Genomic DNA, 17723 nt, shown 5'->3' with positions numbered 1-17723 from the left:
TTTAAGCAATGAAGGAAAGACACTCTTCAGTTTTTAATGGAGATATGCATGCTTCAGGTGTGGACAGAAACAGTTGCAGAAAAGAGTCCTCATACCAGAATTGGTAGTAACTTAAAAAACAAGGCATGACACTGCCATTTCAAAAGACTGCCTTTAAAAATTAAAAAAAATAAAATAAAGGTAGCATTTAAAAGAAAAACTGTGCTTTGATGAAAGTTTCAACAATACGGAAAAGTTGCCTCTTGGCACAAGCTAGATATTACGTTGAAGAAGCCAGCTTGTAACAACACTTTTCCTTTCATTCAGAGGCGCTCTGCAAAAACATTGTAAACTCTTTCTACTTGTTTGTGTTTTTACACTTTTTCATTTTACTATCAATGCCATATGGTGTAACAAGTGTCATTGATAAAAATGGCATTTATAGATCAACAGTCTGCTGACTAATTTTGAGATAAAGATCTTTCCACTCTCAGGAACCCATAAAGTGTCACTGAGCGCTACATTACTTGGTCCAGCTCCCATTGACTTCACTTTATATCACAATGACATCTCTTCAAAGCTACTCCAACTTATTCCTCCACCAGTCAGTCAGTTACATCTAACACAGTAACACAGATAATTCCCATTGGCTATTGTCACCAGAAAATAGCCTTCTCAGGGAATCTCTATACTACAGGCACTACACTAGCAACTGTACCATTGTTGCATAGATATTTTCTACATCGACAGAAGGCATTTTGCCATCAACGTAGGTAATCCACCTCCCAAAGCAACATTCCCCATGCGGGGAAATGGGGTAAGTGGCTTCCTCCCCTCGGCAGAATACAAGAGAGAAGCACTGAGGCAGAGTGATGCCTTCCAGTTAACGGACAGAGCAGGTCCTAGTGCTTACAGGAGGAATTTGGATTGCTACAGCAGCTTGGTTTGAATTCTTGTGTGAATAGGACCTCTGCTTAATCCATCAAATCAGGTCTAAGATCAAAACAATAAACAGCAAGATTCATGCATTTACTCCATAGCCTAAGATAGAGGAATCCAGAATCCAGTTTTAGTTGTTAGTTTTCCATATATAGTTAAAATAAAAAGCAACCTTGTTAAAATAAGAAACAGGCCATCATTTGTGGTATGCTAGCATGTGGCCTGTAACAATAAGGTTCAACTAGATACTATGAACAGGCACTTTCCTATTACAAGTGATTGCGATAAGGTGATTTAACAAGTAAACAATAACAGAGGTCCTATTTTAAGACCACACAGTGTTTTCAATCTAAGCAGCACTTCACAAAAACAACCATGTGCTAGAAAGATTCTTCAGCTGTATTCCTGTAAATGACTACAGGCATCACCAGGAATCAGTCCTACTTAAAATATCCTTTGCTTTTATTAACTAGTAGGTTCTTTCTTGAACTGTGACCATACATTTTCATTGAGGTCATGCATAAGACATGACAGTGCATTTCCAATTAGGAAATCTCAGTAGTTTCCACAACTCCCATTTTAACTGACTGGGCTTTTTGATAGTTTTATATTAAAATTTATTTAAACAAACATTACAAACCTTATTTCTATTGCACTGAAATACCATGTGTTGTTCTCACTACAAAGCCAGACATACCCGTTTCTCTTTATAAATATGAAATTGTCAAGTCTTCGAAATTTATGCAAACGTACTAGTAACACTGGCCACTTAACTGCAATGTCTCAATCTGGAGACGCTAGCTGGATCTGCTAGTTTTACAAATGTTATGTTGCATGCCTCTAAGTAAATGGAAATGCACTGTATCTGAACAGAATGGATGAGACAAACTTGTGGACAGCCTAATGAATGTCTCTACTCACCAGGCTAGGGCACATTTTCTACAGTCAGCAAGAAAATAATAATAGGTAGGAAGGAGAAAGACAAAAAAAGTTCATAATCAGCTATCCTGTCTCATTTCCCATGAACGGCTTTATCTCTTCTTCCAGTTGCTGCATTGGTTCAAGTCAGAATAAAATTCACTCTGATCTAATCCCTTCAAATTAGTAGACGCCAACTAAGATTCCTAGTAGCAAGCACATTTAGAACCTGGTTAAAAAAAAAAAAAAAATAAAAAGCTACAAGTTGGGGTTTTTTTGTTTTTTTTTTAAATTAAGAGCAATCCAGAATCTTTTTCTGGAGTTAACATAAAAGGACACCCTTCAAAGCAAAATAAGTTCCAAATAGGTAAACAGGATCCTGTCCTGCAGCCTTCATCCAGCCATGAAGTTCTGTTACTAAGTTCTGCAAGTAAGTTCCACCTCTTTTCAACTGCATGAACACAGTTCAGCAATCACTCCTGGGGAAAGTCTCTGCAGGTGCTCTAAAAGCACTGTTTGATTACAAACACATCAGCAATGCTTCAACATGTTTTTGTAACAAACTTTACTGACACACAAGCAACTAGAATTTACTTCTCAAAAGGAGGAAATACAAGATGGAATCTGCATTTCTTCCAACTCCCACAGAACCCTATCAAATCCTTTACTCAATCCCACAGGGATGCAACGCTGAATGGGATTTACCCAGCATTCCTGCCACCAGGAAGACTCACATGGAAGCTGCCCATGGGAGTTTTGGCTGTTCTAGGAGCACTGGATGGTGGCCCCAGGAAGGGCACTATTTGAAGCTATCTTATTACTTTTAATCTGCTGCTTATAGATTAATTCACCAGCTACTTATCAAAATTGAATAAGTAGTTCGCAATAAGAATCAGATATTTACTAGTCTCAAAAAAACCCTTTCCAACTGAGTTTTACTAGTTTGACACTCATCAAGAGTGCTGTTATCTGCAAAATTATCTTAATTTGACATACATACTATTAAAAAGGCTAACAGATGCTGACATTGGATTCATACCATTTGATAAAGCAACCCACATTGTTCTAGAAAACTAGAGAGCCATTAGCTTGCTTTTAATCAGCGTAAAGTCCTTCAATCCACCCCCCTGCCCCAATAGCTATATCTTTGAGAAAACATACCATCAAACCATAAATCTCAGAGGAACTCCGCACTTTTGGAAGTATTCCCATAGGAACATCAAAAAAACTGAAAAAAAAAAAAAAATATTTTGCATTTAGTTATGCTAGGGAAATTATTTTTACATTTTCTACTTTGAGACAAATTAAATATAAAAGGAACTTTGATGGCCATATCTCAGATCATGACCTAATGTCTTTCCTAGTAAGATGTGGGAGGGCATTGGAATGTTTGAGTTATGAAGCAATATTTGCTTTGTTGAGCATTTTATGGACAGATCCAACTCCATTTTTATATTTGGAAAATCATTCCTATTTTGAAATAAAGTGAATACATGCTGGGGTATCAAAGAATTTAAGTGTAAATTTAAAGCAATGAGACTACCATTTTGCACTATACTTGTGAAACATGCTGAAGGAGTAGTTGGGTAACTCAGAAATTAAAGGCAAACTATTAATATTTAAATCACTTGTGTACCAGGTTTTCAATCTAGAAAGACACTAAGATCTGGCCTTTTCATTAATCCAAACAGTAGTTATGTAGCTATTTAGAGAGAATAAACCCTAATTGTTATATCCATAATAAATGCAACTAATCGCTCTTCTTGGTCACAAATGTGACCAGACAAGCATTGATGGAAGATTCTTACTTTGAAAAGCACAATTAGTGTCTGTCTTTACACATCATTGACTAATACAGCTATTTCAACAGATTTAAATGAAAAATTAGACTTACTGGCAGAGTTCAGAATCCCACTCCAAGGAATGAATGTTGAACAACATCGTTCTACTGGCATTGGTGACATCTGTACAATGAACACCTCCATTCTTCCCACCCGTCAAACTCTGGAAAAAGCAACCAAGAAGATTAGTAAAAAATAATAATAATAAAAAATTAGTCAACAGTTCAAACAAAATAATCCAGTTACTAGCCCACCAGTAACCGGTGAAAGTTTGAAAAGCCACAGTTTAATAGTCGGTTTTATAGTTAGTAAGAATGAAATCAATAAAGTATTTTGAGAAATAGTATTTTTGCACCCCTGAGATAAGTTGGAACTTTGATGTCTTTGCAATACGTGAATGAAGAGCAAGACCAGGATATCCATAATGGACAGAATATATAATGCATATACACAAAACGGGGATTATGAAAGGTTACCAGTCTAAATTTTATGTAAGTTTTAATTTTTCCTCCACCCATACGTTCTAAGGCAGCAGATTTTTTTTTTTTAAACACGTTTCTTTTTTAAATGTTGCTTGTAGCCACACAAGTACTGAGAAAGTTCCACAACAGATATAGTTCTGGTTATGTGACCTCCAGAGAATTCCTTTATCAGCAGTTGGTATAGAGGTGGACAATGAAAATCTGTTGTACAAAAAAGTTTTTTTTAAAAAAAGAACCCCCATACACATACCCATATAAGCCATGAATCAATAGTACCAAACATAGCTCGCCCATCACGAACAGCTTGCCTGATCTCTTCCACGTTGTCTAGGAGCCATCGAAGTTTCACTGCACTGAAATACGTGCTAAGCGGAAGGCCAGTCCTAGTCTGCAAGAGTGAGAGTCATTTAGGACATGCCATGAGTTAATCCCCTCCAGTGACTACTGTACTTGTCTATGAAGTTAGGGAAAGAGAAAGGAAACTCAAGATTCTTTATTTAAACCTCATTTTTCTTCTTTTTTAAAAAAGACCAAGCATTCCCAATACCGTAAAACCCTCACACACCAAAGCCAAAGACCAACATGCCTATGAACAATGATCACAACAACTGATCAGTTTACGGTTCAAAGACCTTCCATGTGGCAACAAGATAAACGCATATGCAGACATCGTATGCGATAGCTGCTTGGGGTAAGACAGCAAACACTGATGTTGCAATGAGCAACCTGACACTGAAAGGATGAACTTTCAGTTACACTAGTAGCTTTATAGCCAAGCAAGTTGATACGCTGGTTCACTGACCCACTCCTACCAGGTGTGGCTATAGAACAAAGAAGCTGGACATCATTTGGCCAGCATACAGCCACCAGGTTAAAAGCTGAATGTGAAAGGAAGATGGACTCTAGTGAAACCGCTTCTCAACTCTCAAATTAGCCATATTAAATTAATGCTATAAATTAAAAGTTACTCTAATAATTATTTAGTATGACAAACGTAGGATGGGAAAGTGGGTTAAAGACCATATCAACTCCTATTCTAGTGGAAGCCCTAATTCTGAGTTTAGTGGGTTTAAGACAGGCATCTGGTACATAATGCCCAAGACTTCAAATAGAAAATCATTAACATACACAGAGACTATTTGGAAATCTTAATTTAAAGCATTACTAACTGGATATTCTAGAAAAATCCCTTACCTTAAAAAAGGATTTATTTTCCCCTGGAATTATTTTAAGAAGTCTCTCAACTGTTGGCTGGGTTCTCAGGTCAAGCCACACTACAAACCAAAATAGATCACACACACAAAACATTTATAATAATTCAACCACCATTTGCTATTTGTCATAGCCAAAGAACAGCAGAACTGTATAGCTTCTGCTAAAAATTGCTGAAGTCCTTAATGTCAGGAAACTCACACTAAAATATTTTTAGTAAAGAAAAAATTGATAGGAAAGAAATATTCTTATGCATATTTCTGTATCATTGTAAAAAGGTAGAAGGGACAGGTAACCTCATTCTATTTGCAAGGCTAAGTGGTCTGTGACATCACAACATGACTTTCTACAAAGAGAGGCTACAAAGGATATACTTTGTGTTTCTCAGTCTATTCATGAACAATACAGAGGTCAAACAAGTGAGTGAGTAACCATACTTAATAGTCTACCAGAAGACCAAGGCCACACAACTAGGAAGCTTAAAGTACATACAGTAATAGGTTGATTTACTATTTCTCTGTGAATACTCAACTACAGTAGTAAACAGTGTTAAAGAATTACTGATGCTCAGTTTTACCTAAGATAAAGTCTTAAATGTCACACACTTGAACATTAAACACAAAAAGCTACTTGGAAGGAAGAACTTAAATCCCCTCTCTCAAAGCAATGCCAAGTTCAGGTTTCTGAAAGTTCTTAGGACCCTTCAATTCTACAGCAAAAGACAAGGCAGAACTTCAGACCTCTGACAAACACAAGCTGTGAACATTCTATTTTGCTGAAGCCCGATTAAAAGATTTATTAAGCTAAACTGTGATGTGATAGAGTATTTAACTAGGATATTTTTCTGTGTAATTGCAGCATCAGTGGTTGCAAACACGCAACTTTTGGGAAAGGCCACCGAAAGTTGTCATTATTATTTGCAGGTTCTAACAAGATTCATATAGGATTTCTAAAAATCTGCAAGTAAAACTGCAGCAAGGCTGTACTGAAAGGAAGAGTATCTAAACTTTAAGAAGCCATATACACCAGGCAGGCACTGTGATACGTACCAATAGCATCATATAGAGGTTCTCCAGTTGTCTTGTCCCAAACCACAGTTGTCTCTCTCTGATTGCTGACTCCAATAGCTGGAAAACAAACAAAGGAGGGGGGGGGGGGAAGTACACATTAGAGATTTTTAGAGGGCAGGCGAGGAAGAAAAGGAAGTGAAAGGAAAATAAAAACCTTTTGGCTTATGCCTTTTACATTCTTGGTATACCACTTTTCTCTCATTTCAAAAAACTGAACTCTGCTCTACATCTCTTATTCTTCTGTTTAACTTTCACAAACAGACATGAAGAAATTGAAGTTTTGTAACAGCAGGCACTGCAGTGTAATGTGATCAGTATTTCATCCATTAGCTGCATAACCTCTTTGCAATCCCCGGGGAGAGAATTTTATTTGGTCTATTTGGCAAAACAATGCATGGCTAGTAAGTGTCAGCAATATCTTATTTCCCCAACATGCAGAGCTTTTTTTGACATGGGGCTAAATCCTACTTCCTTTCTAATCACTGGCTTCATTACTGGATGATCTGACCTTCCCCAGTCCCCAGAGCATGTTCTCAAAAGCAACTAGTTACACATAAGAAATTGCAACAATACCTTTTATGTTGGTGATGTCTATGTTTAGCTGGTTCAATTTCTCACATGTTTTCTCCACACATTCATAAACGGATTGCAAGATTTCCTTTGGATCCTGCTCCACCCATCTTTAACAAATATTAGACAGCAATCAAAAAAGAACCAAAACATGAGGCAGATGTTACATTTATGGAGAGCTGCATACGAATTCTAAGAGCAGGCCATAAAGTCACATGTTCACAATATTAAAGAGTATCAAAAAGTTAACTCAGCTAGTTTTTCCCTCTAGTCAACTTGCTCTGATTCCATGTCAGAATGACAACCTAACTCTGTATCATATAGAAAGTGTTTGTTTAATCAAGCAAACGAATAGTTTGAATAGTCAGTCTGCGTTTTTAGAGAAAAAGTCAATGTGGTATTTCAAAATCTTCTACAGATACATGTATACTGCCTCAGTACAGAGGGGGAAGAGTCTGGAGATAACACCTGGTGAACAGTGTACAGCAAATTTAGAGCTATAGAATAAGTTGTGCAGACTCCATAGGTGAAGCTGGAGAATGTAAAGATAAGCAAGTCAGTCAAGAGAATAAATAGTTTCACCATTTTAAGAAAGCCTGGACAGTGGAAGAAAGAATGGGTGAGTGCCTATTGTGAGGGTTGAACTTTCACAAACGATTTTTAGGAATTAATAAGATTTCCATTAGGCCATACAAAAGAGGGAGTTTTTTTTGTTTTGTTTTTAAAAAAAGGATCTATTTAATTATTCTTTCCGACCACTCTAAAACATTAGCAACTGATTCCATATTCTTAACAGATTACTCACTGACTTCAAGTGTAATTATGCATACATAGATCCTATTAAATAGGCTTTTGCCACATTGAAAGGTAGACAGAAATGGAATAGAAGATATACAGAGATCATACCCTTCTTTAGGGAATTTCTGTTTTATTTCTACTTGATGGTGACTCAGGAGCTCTGCTGTTTTCGCATTAAAAACCTGCAAACAACAAGGATACAGATTAAATAAATTTATGCCTACAGGATTAAATAAACCATATATGAGGAGACAATAATAAAGTGAAGGTATGTTACATTTCCATTGAGCATAGGGTTGCCAACTTTCTAATCACACCAAACCGAACACCCTTGCCCTGCCCCTTCTTCAAGGCCTTGCCCCCTGCTCATTCCATCCCCCCCTCCCTCCGTTGCTCACTCTCCCCCACTCTCACCGGGCTGGGGCAGGGACTTGTTGTGTGGGAGGAAGTGAGGGCTCTGGTTGGAGGTGTGGACTCTGGGGTTGGGCCAGAAATGAGGGATTCAGGGTGTGGGAGAGGGCTCTGCGCTAGGGCCGAGGGGTTTGGAATGCAGGAGGGGGCTGCTCAGGGCTGAGGCAGGGGTTGAGGTGCAGGCTCCAGCGGGGAGTGTGGGCTTTGGGATAGGGCTGGGGAACAGGGGTTTGGGGTGTAGGAAGGGGCGCAGGCTCCTGGAGGGACTTTGCCCCAGGTTGGAACCCCCTCCTGCACCCAATGGGGTGGGATGCAGTAAGGGCTATGGCTGGGGGTGTGGGCTCTGGGGTGGGGAGGGGAGGAGTGGTTTGGGGTGCAGGAGGGGGAGCAGGGAAGGGGGTTCAGGTGTGGGAGTGGGTGCAGGCTCCAGATGGGCAGCGCTTACCTCAGGCAGATCCTGGAAGCAGCCAGCACGTCCAGCTCCTAGACGAAGGAGCTAGGCAGCTCTACACACTGCCCGCACACGCCACCCCTGCAGCTCCTTTGGCTGTGGTTCTCAGGCAATGGGAGCTGCGGAGCCAGTGGTCGGAGCGGGGGCAGTGGGCGGAGCCCCCATGGCTGCCCTTGCGCCTAGGGGCTGGACATGCTGGGTGCTTCCAGGAGCCGTGAAGAGCCAGGGCTGGCAGGGAGCCTGGCTTAGCCCCGCTGCGTCGCCGACTGGACTTTTAATGGTGCTGACCAGAGCACCATTTTTGACGAGCTGTTCTGGTTGAAAACCGGACAACTGGCAACCCTAGTTGAGCAACCTAGGCCTGTGTGTAAAATTACACCAAGTGACATTAGACGTTATAGCTACTTTCTTTATCCCCACCCATGCTTCCAAATCAAGTAGCTAGTCATGAAGGTGGTAAAGTGATTTCATTTCTGTACTGTCCAAAGTGATAAAATTAAGCTCAGAGACTCACTTCTGCTATGATGCCAGAGAACACTGCCAGTTGTTAACTTGCCCCTTGCCTAGTAGTTATGTGGCATGCACAGCTAGATTACACAAAATATACTATGGTTCTCTCATCCTTCCTCTTCCCTCTATCTACCCATCTTCTGTTTCATCTACCTGTTCAGTCTTACCATTAAGCTACACTAAACTCTTCAGGACAGGAAGGGACTGTCTATACTACATATTTGTACAGTGCCTGGCATCAGGACTTCTAGGTGCTATGACAATATAAATAATCTCTTCCTCAGTGCACCAATCCAGCTTCCATTAATGATTACAAGGGCTTGTGTGCGCACATCAAGAGGAAAGAGATACGGAGAATTTAAAAAAAAAAAAAAAAAAAAAGTCAAAAGCCAAGTAACAAAACCATTCGCTAAGCATTTATTTCACTAAGATCAGGCTACACCTTTTGGCACATTAGCAACATTCAGACACACTCCCAAATGGAGGACAGCGTATTCCTGTCTTTCTTTCAGCTACGAAGGATGCTGGCACAAATGGGTGAAGTCACTCAGACAGCTTAATGGCAGCATGTTAAGCCAGGCAAAGCTTTCACTCCCAAGCCAACAAGGGCTGAAGTAGTGGGAAGGCAGCACGCTCATCCCCATTTTGCCAGCCTTGGTGTTGGTTCCCACATAACTATTTACCACCACCACCAGGACGCTGTCATCAACTGGGACAAATTCTCAATAGAAATCCTCCACCACTGCAATCAAATATCATCCCTACAGAAAACACCTGCCAGAATATTGACAGAGCACAACTGGTAAGTGTTCCCTCTGGTCTCCTTAGATGCATTCAGTCTACTTCTAGCACCATCTCAACCAAAGCAGCAGACACTGTCTCTACCACAAAGACAGAGAGATCAAAAACCTGAAGACAAATGAAAACAATCCATTCCTATATAGCAATCCTAACCTCCTAACACATGGAGCAAAACCAAAACATGCTTTAGACACCAGACCAATACTTAACAGAAAAAACAAGCCAGACTGACAAAATCTGTTCTGATATCAGTGATGCAGGTAAGCCAAAAATAAAACCAGGTTTTTGAGACAGTTCCTGTCCCTTCCCCCAATCAGTTTTCCTCCCCCACTGATTCAGATGATCTCAGGCAAGAGCAATCAAAAGTTCATTTTGACCTGAATGTGCACTTAGCAGCCACATAAAACTTCTTACTACTTGACTTCTGCAGTCATTTTGCAATACACAGACTTATGTGCTCATTCAATTCCCAGCACGCACACACTGAATTCCATTACAATGTTTAGTCACCAAAGGTATAAATAAGAATGGAGAAGCAGCATAAACTAATGTGCTAAGAGTAAGTCAAAATCTTTCTATACAGAAGTGGAAGGTAACAGATTGTGAGGACAAACTGGTCAGTTGTTTTAGTGCTGTATTTGTCATTTTGCTTACAGAGATTATGGACTTAGTACCTGCAACACTGTTTTGCTTCTCTTGATGCAATACATGGCATTAAATTAAGGCAGGGACTAACATGATATAAGGAAATAGCTTTGGAGCCATTTGCAATGTAATAGGTTACTGTACAGCATGACATTAACATACACCTCTTGCAATGGTATATCGAAAAAACAAAACAAAAACAAAGTCAAACACTGACACAATATATCTTGGGGCAAGACAGTTGCCAGCAAAACTTGAGCACTCCTCGGGGCTGCTTTGAGTTATAGCAGTCAGCCCAACGCTGCCAGTGACCATTGTGGCATGCATTACAGCTCTGCCTTCCTGACAGATGCCCTGCACTGGGATTCATGAGAGACCAGCTATTATAACAGCCCAACAGAATGTCTGTGGTGAGGAAATTCTCCCCAACCCCTTGAGGGATTACTTACAGCCTCTACATGTAATTTCAGCTGGACAACAGGATAGAATAGTGTTTCCCAAAAAAAGAGACCAGATTTGGCTCAAGCTAACTGCTTCAGCAAGGAATAACTGACATGCAAACTAAGATTCAGTCACTTTGAACCTTTGGGTGACTAGGTCATAGATAAGATCAAGCGGCCATTTAAAATGCTAGGTTTTGAGATAAAGTTGAGCCCCAGAGTTTGGGAAGTCAGGGGTTAGATTGTACAGGGGACAGTAACCACCATATGCAGAAAAGACTGCTGAATGCCCATCCTGCTATGGAACACCTGATAAAACACTAAATTATTGAAATGCCAATGTAACATCTGCCTGGTGAGTTCTGTAACATCTTTCAAACCAGGATTACAGACTATAACTGAGGAAGGAATTGGAGACAAGAGGAGGGATGCGACACAGGCTGAGCATTGGAAGGATGAGAGGGTGAATATTCCTTGCAGTGAATAAAGTTTATCAGTTTCTAGAATCTACCTACACAGGGCGAGGGAAATCCTTCCCTGAGGAAGTTCCAGTGCAAAAAAAATGCTAGTTTGATGATCCCTTGGTGACCTCTAAGATACTTTATATACCTCCATGCTCTCTTGTATAGCATTGTCTATATGTAGTTTCTACTTTACTAACACTGAGATTTAATCACAAAAGTCTGGTTAAAGGTGTTACAAAGCTCTCGTCATGTACAGGTAGTCTTACAACAAATTATTGAAAAATTAAACCAGCATTCTCCCTTAAACAATTTTATTGCATACATCTTTAATTGTATAGCTGTACAGTCAATGCTGCAACAAATTTAATGAAGTCATATTTACAAAAAAAATCTCTAAGGAGTGTCAAGCTATATGTTAGAATGCCATTTCTTTTGTTTTAATGTGATTCTCCCTGTTATTCTGAAAAAGTTTTGTTTTTAAGTTAAACCAGTTTTGTTGGTTTAAGTTGTGCCTTTTGCTGTTTGGCAAAGAAAACAAAACCCTCATAAAAACTTAATCATCAGTCTCTAAAAAGAGGTAGAAAAGGGTGTTTGGAGTCAAACACCTAGGATTTTTGGTAAAAAGGGGAGGGACTAAAAAGTCCCCCCCCCCATAAACTATTGCTTCCAGGGCTGCCACTTGACAGACACAAAGAAAGTACCTACTGACAAAGAATGAAATAAGTTTAAGGGACAAAAGGTGACAGTCTGCAGAATTTTACTTTATTTTTCCTTTTCATAGAATATCAGGGTTGGAAGGGACCTCAGGAGGTCTTCTAGTCCAACCCCTGGCTCAAAGCAGGACCAATCCCCAACTAAATCATCCCAGCCAGGACTTTGTCAAGCCTGACCTTAAAAACCTCTAAAAAAAGAGATTCTACCACCTCCCTAGGTAACCCAGTCCAGTGCTTCCCCACCCTCCTAGTGAAAAAGTTTTTCTTAATATCCAACCTAAACCTTCCCCACTGCAACTTGAGACCATTACTCCTCCTTCTGTCATCTGCTACCACTGAGAACAGTCTAGATCCATCCTCTTTGGAGCCCCCTTTCAGGTAGTTGAAAGCAGCTATCAAATCCCCCCTCATTCTTCTCTTCTGCAGACTAAACAATCCCAGTTCCCTCAGCCTCTCCTCATAAGTCATGCATTCCAGACCCCTAATCATTTTTGTTGCCCTCCGCTGGACTCTTTCCAATTTTTCCACATCCTTCTTGTAGTGTGGGGCCCAAAACGGGACACAGGACTCCAGATGAGGCCTCACCAACGTCAAACAGAGGGGAACGATCATGTCCTTCGATCTGCTGGCAATGCCCCTACTTATACATCCCAAAATGCCACTGGCCTTCTTGGCAACAAGGGTACACTGTTGACTCATATACAGCTTCTTGTCCACTGTAACCCCTAGGTCCTTTTCTGCAGAACTGCTGCCTAGCCATTCGGTCCCTAGTCTGTAGCGGTGCATGGGATTCTTCCGTCCTAAGTGCAGGACTCTGCACTTGTCCTTGTTGAACCTCATCAGATTTCTTTTGGCCCAATCCTCTAATTTGTCTAGGGCCCTCTGTACCCTATCCCTACCCTCCAGTGTACCTACCTCTCCTCCCAGTTTAGTGTCATCTGCAAACTTGCTGAGGGTGCAATCCACACCATCCTCCAGATCATTAATGAAGATATTGAACAAAACCGGCCCAAGGACTGACCCTTGGGGCACTCCGCTTGATACCGGCTGCCAACTAGTCATGGAGCCATTGATCACTACATTGAGCCTGACAATTGAGCCTGACAATCTAGCCAGCTTTCTATCCACCTTATAGTCCATTCATCCAGCCCAAACTACTTTAACTTGCTGGAAAGAATACTGTGGGAGACCGTGTCAAAAGCTTTGCTAAAGTAATTGTCAAGACGTATCACAAGGTACCATCTTAATCCATGTAGGAGCATTTGTTTTGTCTACCTGATTTTTCCACCCATGCTTTGAATATCTATTAGTGGTATCCAGAAGGTTTAAATGCAATGTAGGATTCACACACATTCTTCTGACTCACCCAAGGAAGAGAATCGCACAGCATTTTAACTCCATGACCATATCTTTACTCCTGACAATAGCAAATATCACTTGGAAGTTGCCTAAAATCACGTGGTCAGAGTAATAGTCACACCGCTGCTACAAGTGCTTCTGTATTAACAATAGGCATAAGCAAGGTAAGTATCTGTTGCCTCCTACTGAGATAGATGATGCAGACATAAAAAGAAAGAAAAACAGTTGGAAATGATAGGGAAAGACATACATGAAGATGAAAACAAGCATAGAAGCCAAGACATTAAGGTGGACAGGTAAGAAGAGGCTAGATCTAGTGAAAAAACAGACTAACAGAACACTAGATTTGTAACAGTAGACTGGTACATGAAACATTTCCCTTGTAAAATGGTATGTTCCCTCAGCAAGTCTCCCCCGCCATTTAGTGTTATTTCTATTTTATGCATATACATTTATTCTGAGCGAATGGTGTGGTAGAGCGTAGGTCCCTCTATACTCTTTTCACAATGTTGGTGTTTATGAGTTAACTCTCTGCTCACTGAGGTAAAAGGAGGTCTCTTGACATTCAAGTTCATGGCACTTTTTATTTTTGTAATATTTCAATCACACCGCTATTTTAAGAAAACAGCTACATTTTGCAATTTTTTAAATTAAAGAATTAGGAGTGGTTGCAGGTTCTACAGCTGCACCTATATATTCCTGGAAATTTACAATCACACTTCTGTTTTTTAAAAATATTTTCCTCTTCTTTGTGTGTTTATAATACAACCAGAAGAGGAAACTAATCTCACAAAGGTGAATGATAGTCTGACTATATACAAAATGCTGTCAAAAGGAGACATTTAAAAACAAAACAAAACAGACTTTCTCCAATCCTTATAGTTAAAGTAACTTGACATGTTACATGTAACTAAAGTTGATTAAAAAAAAAAAAGGGGGGGGGGGGGGGAATTTTGAGTTGGGAGAGTCTCTTAAGTCTACTCAAAAGGAGCTTTTGCCAAATAAAGTTACTGGTACAAATAAAGCAGATTAACACTTGAAATTAGATTAAGTTTTTCCATATTTTCATTTTCCTAGTTGGCACATGCAAGGTAGCTGCATGTATTGCCACCACAAGGGACAATCCTCAGCTGCAAGTCTAGAATTCCTTTCCACGCCCAGATTTTACTTTGTCATTTGGCAATTCTATAAGGAAAAGGGCAAGGGGAAATAAATTTTCACATCGGTCAAGATCACACTCAATTCCAGACTAGTCTCCCTCTTCAGCAACTCACCTGCATGGAATAGATTCAATGTAGGAATTTTTTTTTGGCAACCTGCAAGAACAAGAATATTTCCCCCTCCCAGCCCCCCCAGTTTGTATACTCTGTGCATTTGGCAGCACCTTGTATATAGTAAGTTTTAATCTCTCTGTATGATTAGTTCCCACATTTTTTTTTAGCCTACTATGATCTCTAATAGTCCAACACTCTTCCAGTCTGTTGATCAGAAACAAAACATTTATAGGCAATTTACATAATTTAAAACTCATTCCTACTCACAAAAATATGCTGAGTCCACAATTTTTGCATAAGATCACCAGTGAGATTCAAGGGAAGCTCTGCATGCAGTGTGATGGTGGGAAGGTTGAATGAAGGTTTATATTATAGCAGCACCCAAATGGCTGGGGCCTCCATTTTGCAATTAAACTAGGTTATTATTAAATAATCCATTAATTTATTTTTACAATTCCCTTCTCTACAATTTAGTTTCACTTTCTGCTCTGGGAAACAAGCTATAATTAATTCTGGGAAATAAGCTGACAACCAATTTCGGAAATCACCCTCACAAATAACTCACAATTTGGCTTTTTAAATAAAATAAAATAAAAGAACCATTACTGGGCTTAAGCTTTGTGCACTAGCTTTCAGAGCAAATATATTTTAGTTAAGCTGTGGTGCATACCAGGGCCTTTAATTATCTTTATCATTTGAGGACCTATCGAAGACCTGTAGACTAAACTTTATGCACTGTGAAAAGTCCATTTAAGTCACTAGAACGTCTCAGTGTGTAAAGTTAAGTGTGTGCTAAGTCTTCGCAGAATTAGGGCCTACCCCTGGCATTAGCAGGAGTCATTATTCATATAGGCAGAAACAGGCTTCAGAGTGGCAGTGCAGTTGAGTCACTGTGCTATTTTACACTACACAACATCAGTAACTTTAAGGCAAGCCATGGGACCGGATTCTGTGCGGACACCTGGTTTACACATTTCACATCTACGCTTGTTGGCTAGGTTCACAGTGGATGTAAGCCACTCCCAAATCAGAAAAGTAACATTTCGTCCGTGTCAGCAACAACACAAGGTGCAATGTAGCCGTAGAGAATCAGAGCCATGGGGAGAATCTTGCAGCCACTGAACTCAGTGGCGAAACACCCAGCGGATTCAACGGTGCGCTGCACACTAAGCCCAGGTCCATGGGACCCAGAGCTGATGTGGTCTCACAGGGCTAAAAACCGCCGTGTAGCCTTCAGGCTCAGGCTGGAGTCCAGACACTGAGACACCTCAAAAAGGGAGGGTCTCAGAGCCCAGGCTCCAGCCCAAGCCTGAATGTCTACACTGCAACGTTTAGCCCTGAAGCCTACGAGTTTAAGTCAATTGACCCAAGCGCTGCGGTGGTGTACCAGTGTTTCCAAACCCACGCTTGATCAACCACACAACATTGTGAACCTAGGTTTACAATTGCTAGACCCAGTTCTCACAGTGCTGCTAACTCGGCTATAGTGCACTACGTAGATCTTTCAGAGTAGCAGCCGTGTAAGTCTGGATCCGCAAAAAAGAACAGGAGGACTTGTGGCACCTTAGTCCTCCTTTTCTTTTTATGTAGACCTTGTAACGCCGGCCTGCAAAGTGACAGGGCTTGGACCCAATTCACAAGGGGAGTCAGGCTCTGACCCACCCCAAGCAGGCACCTGGGACTGCAGGTCCGTGTCACAGTGATTTACGTGCAGATGGCACGGAGGGCTTGCTGGTCTCTCCAAGGGAGGTCAAACCGGAGTCTGAGCCAGGGCTCCGTGTGGACATACCCAACGAGGCCCGGCTATCACGCCGCCTACCAGAGGGGCTGCTGGCCAGCTCCCCATGCCCACAGGCGGGGCGGTGGGTCTCCGAGCAGAGACTGGTGGGTCTCCCTGGGGGCGGCCCCTGCCACGGGGCCAGAGGCGCACCGGACGCCGCAGCAGCAGCCGCGGGCAGAGCCAGGGGGCACCGGCCGGCCGCGGGCGGCCTCCCGTCCCAGGGCACCGGAGCCCGCGTGGGGCGGGTCACTCACCAGGAAGCGCGTGGAGCTGGTGCCCTGGTCGATCGAACCCACCAGCGGCCCCAGCACCACCCGGTGCGACGCAGCCATGGGAGCCGCTCGCGAGCCGCGCGTCTCCTAGGCGACCCTGGCCGCGGACTGGAGGGCAAAACGCTCCCCGGCGTCTCCAGCGCCCTCTCTGCCTGCGTACGTAACCGGCGCGTGGCTCCACTCTTGGCTCCGGGGGCGGGGAGAGGGAAGGGGGCGCCGGCCGACACGCTGCGCCGCCCCGGCCAATCAGCGCGCGGGGCGCGGAGGGGGGCGAGGCGCGGGCAACGGGGCAACGTTCGAGGCTGAGCCTGCGGCTGGAGGCGGTCACGTGTCGCAGGCGGGCCGCTGGCTCTGCGAGTGGGTTGGCCGGGGTCTCCTGATGGCAGAGCCCAGACGCGGGGAGTCAAATCGTGAACCCCGAGGAAGGGAGAGGGAAAATGCGGGGAGTGTGCTGTATTTCTCTCACTCCCTCCGCCCCTGCCCATTTCTCTCTCTGGCAAAGAAGCCCTCAGCCCTTTTTCTTCAAAGAGCTGGGCTAGCCTGGTTAGGACTCACTCCAAGAAGACTTTCAAACAAACATACTCCCAGATAAAGTTTTTCTCCCTTGCTGGTTGTGCTGAAGGAAGCTGATGCCATCCTTGCTCCCTCTTAATTTACTTTTCATGTGGATTCAGGTAGAAATGAAAGATACAAATGAACTTCCCTTGTCTCCAGCACTGCCTTGCTTGATTTACAATGGAAACGTTCTAGAATAAACTTACCAGCTGCCTTCACAATGTGTTAATGTGTTACAT

General features: G+C 42.0%; 1 protein-coding gene across 6 annotated transcripts in view; it reads right to left on the bottom strand.

Annotated features, from left to right (window-relative positions):
- The window catches only part of GK (glycerol kinase), a 42479-nt gene extending 25337 nt beyond the window's left edge, over window positions 1-17142 (bottom strand). For 2 of the 6 annotated variants that reach the window (XM_043538008.1, XM_043538005.1), the window contains exons 1-9: window positions 16912-17126; window positions 7918-7991; window positions 7015-7121; window positions 6421-6498; window positions 5354-5433; window positions 4410-4547; window positions 3731-3840; window positions 2998-3064; window positions 1840-1857 (exon numbers count right to left, since the gene is read on the bottom strand). In XM_043538008.1, the coding sequence (XP_043393943.1) occupies window positions 1840-1857; window positions 2998-3064; window positions 3731-3840; window positions 4410-4547; window positions 5354-5433; window positions 6421-6498; window positions 7015-7121; window positions 7918-7991; window positions 16912-16989 (750 nt within the window). In that variant the 5' untranslated portion in view covers window positions 16990-17126. Of the gene's footprint in view, window positions 1-1839; window positions 1858-2997; window positions 3065-3730; window positions 3841-4409; window positions 4548-5353; window positions 5434-6420; window positions 6499-7014; window positions 7122-7917; window positions 7992-16911 lie in introns of all 6 variants that reach the window. The other 4 variants (XM_037901977.2, XM_043538006.1, XM_043538007.1 and 1 more) reach the window with 3 other exon arrangements.
- Window positions 17143-17723: the final 581 nt, after the last annotated feature.

The sequence above is a fragment of the Chelonia mydas genome, chromosome 1 (genome assembly GCF_015237465.2).
Source record: "Chelonia mydas isolate rCheMyd1 chromosome 1, rCheMyd1.pri.v2, whole genome shotgun sequence".
Classification (NCBI taxonomy): Eukaryota; Metazoa; Chordata; order Testudines; family Cheloniidae; genus Chelonia; species Chelonia mydas.
This window is presented reverse-complemented; position numbering and strand designations above follow the sequence as displayed.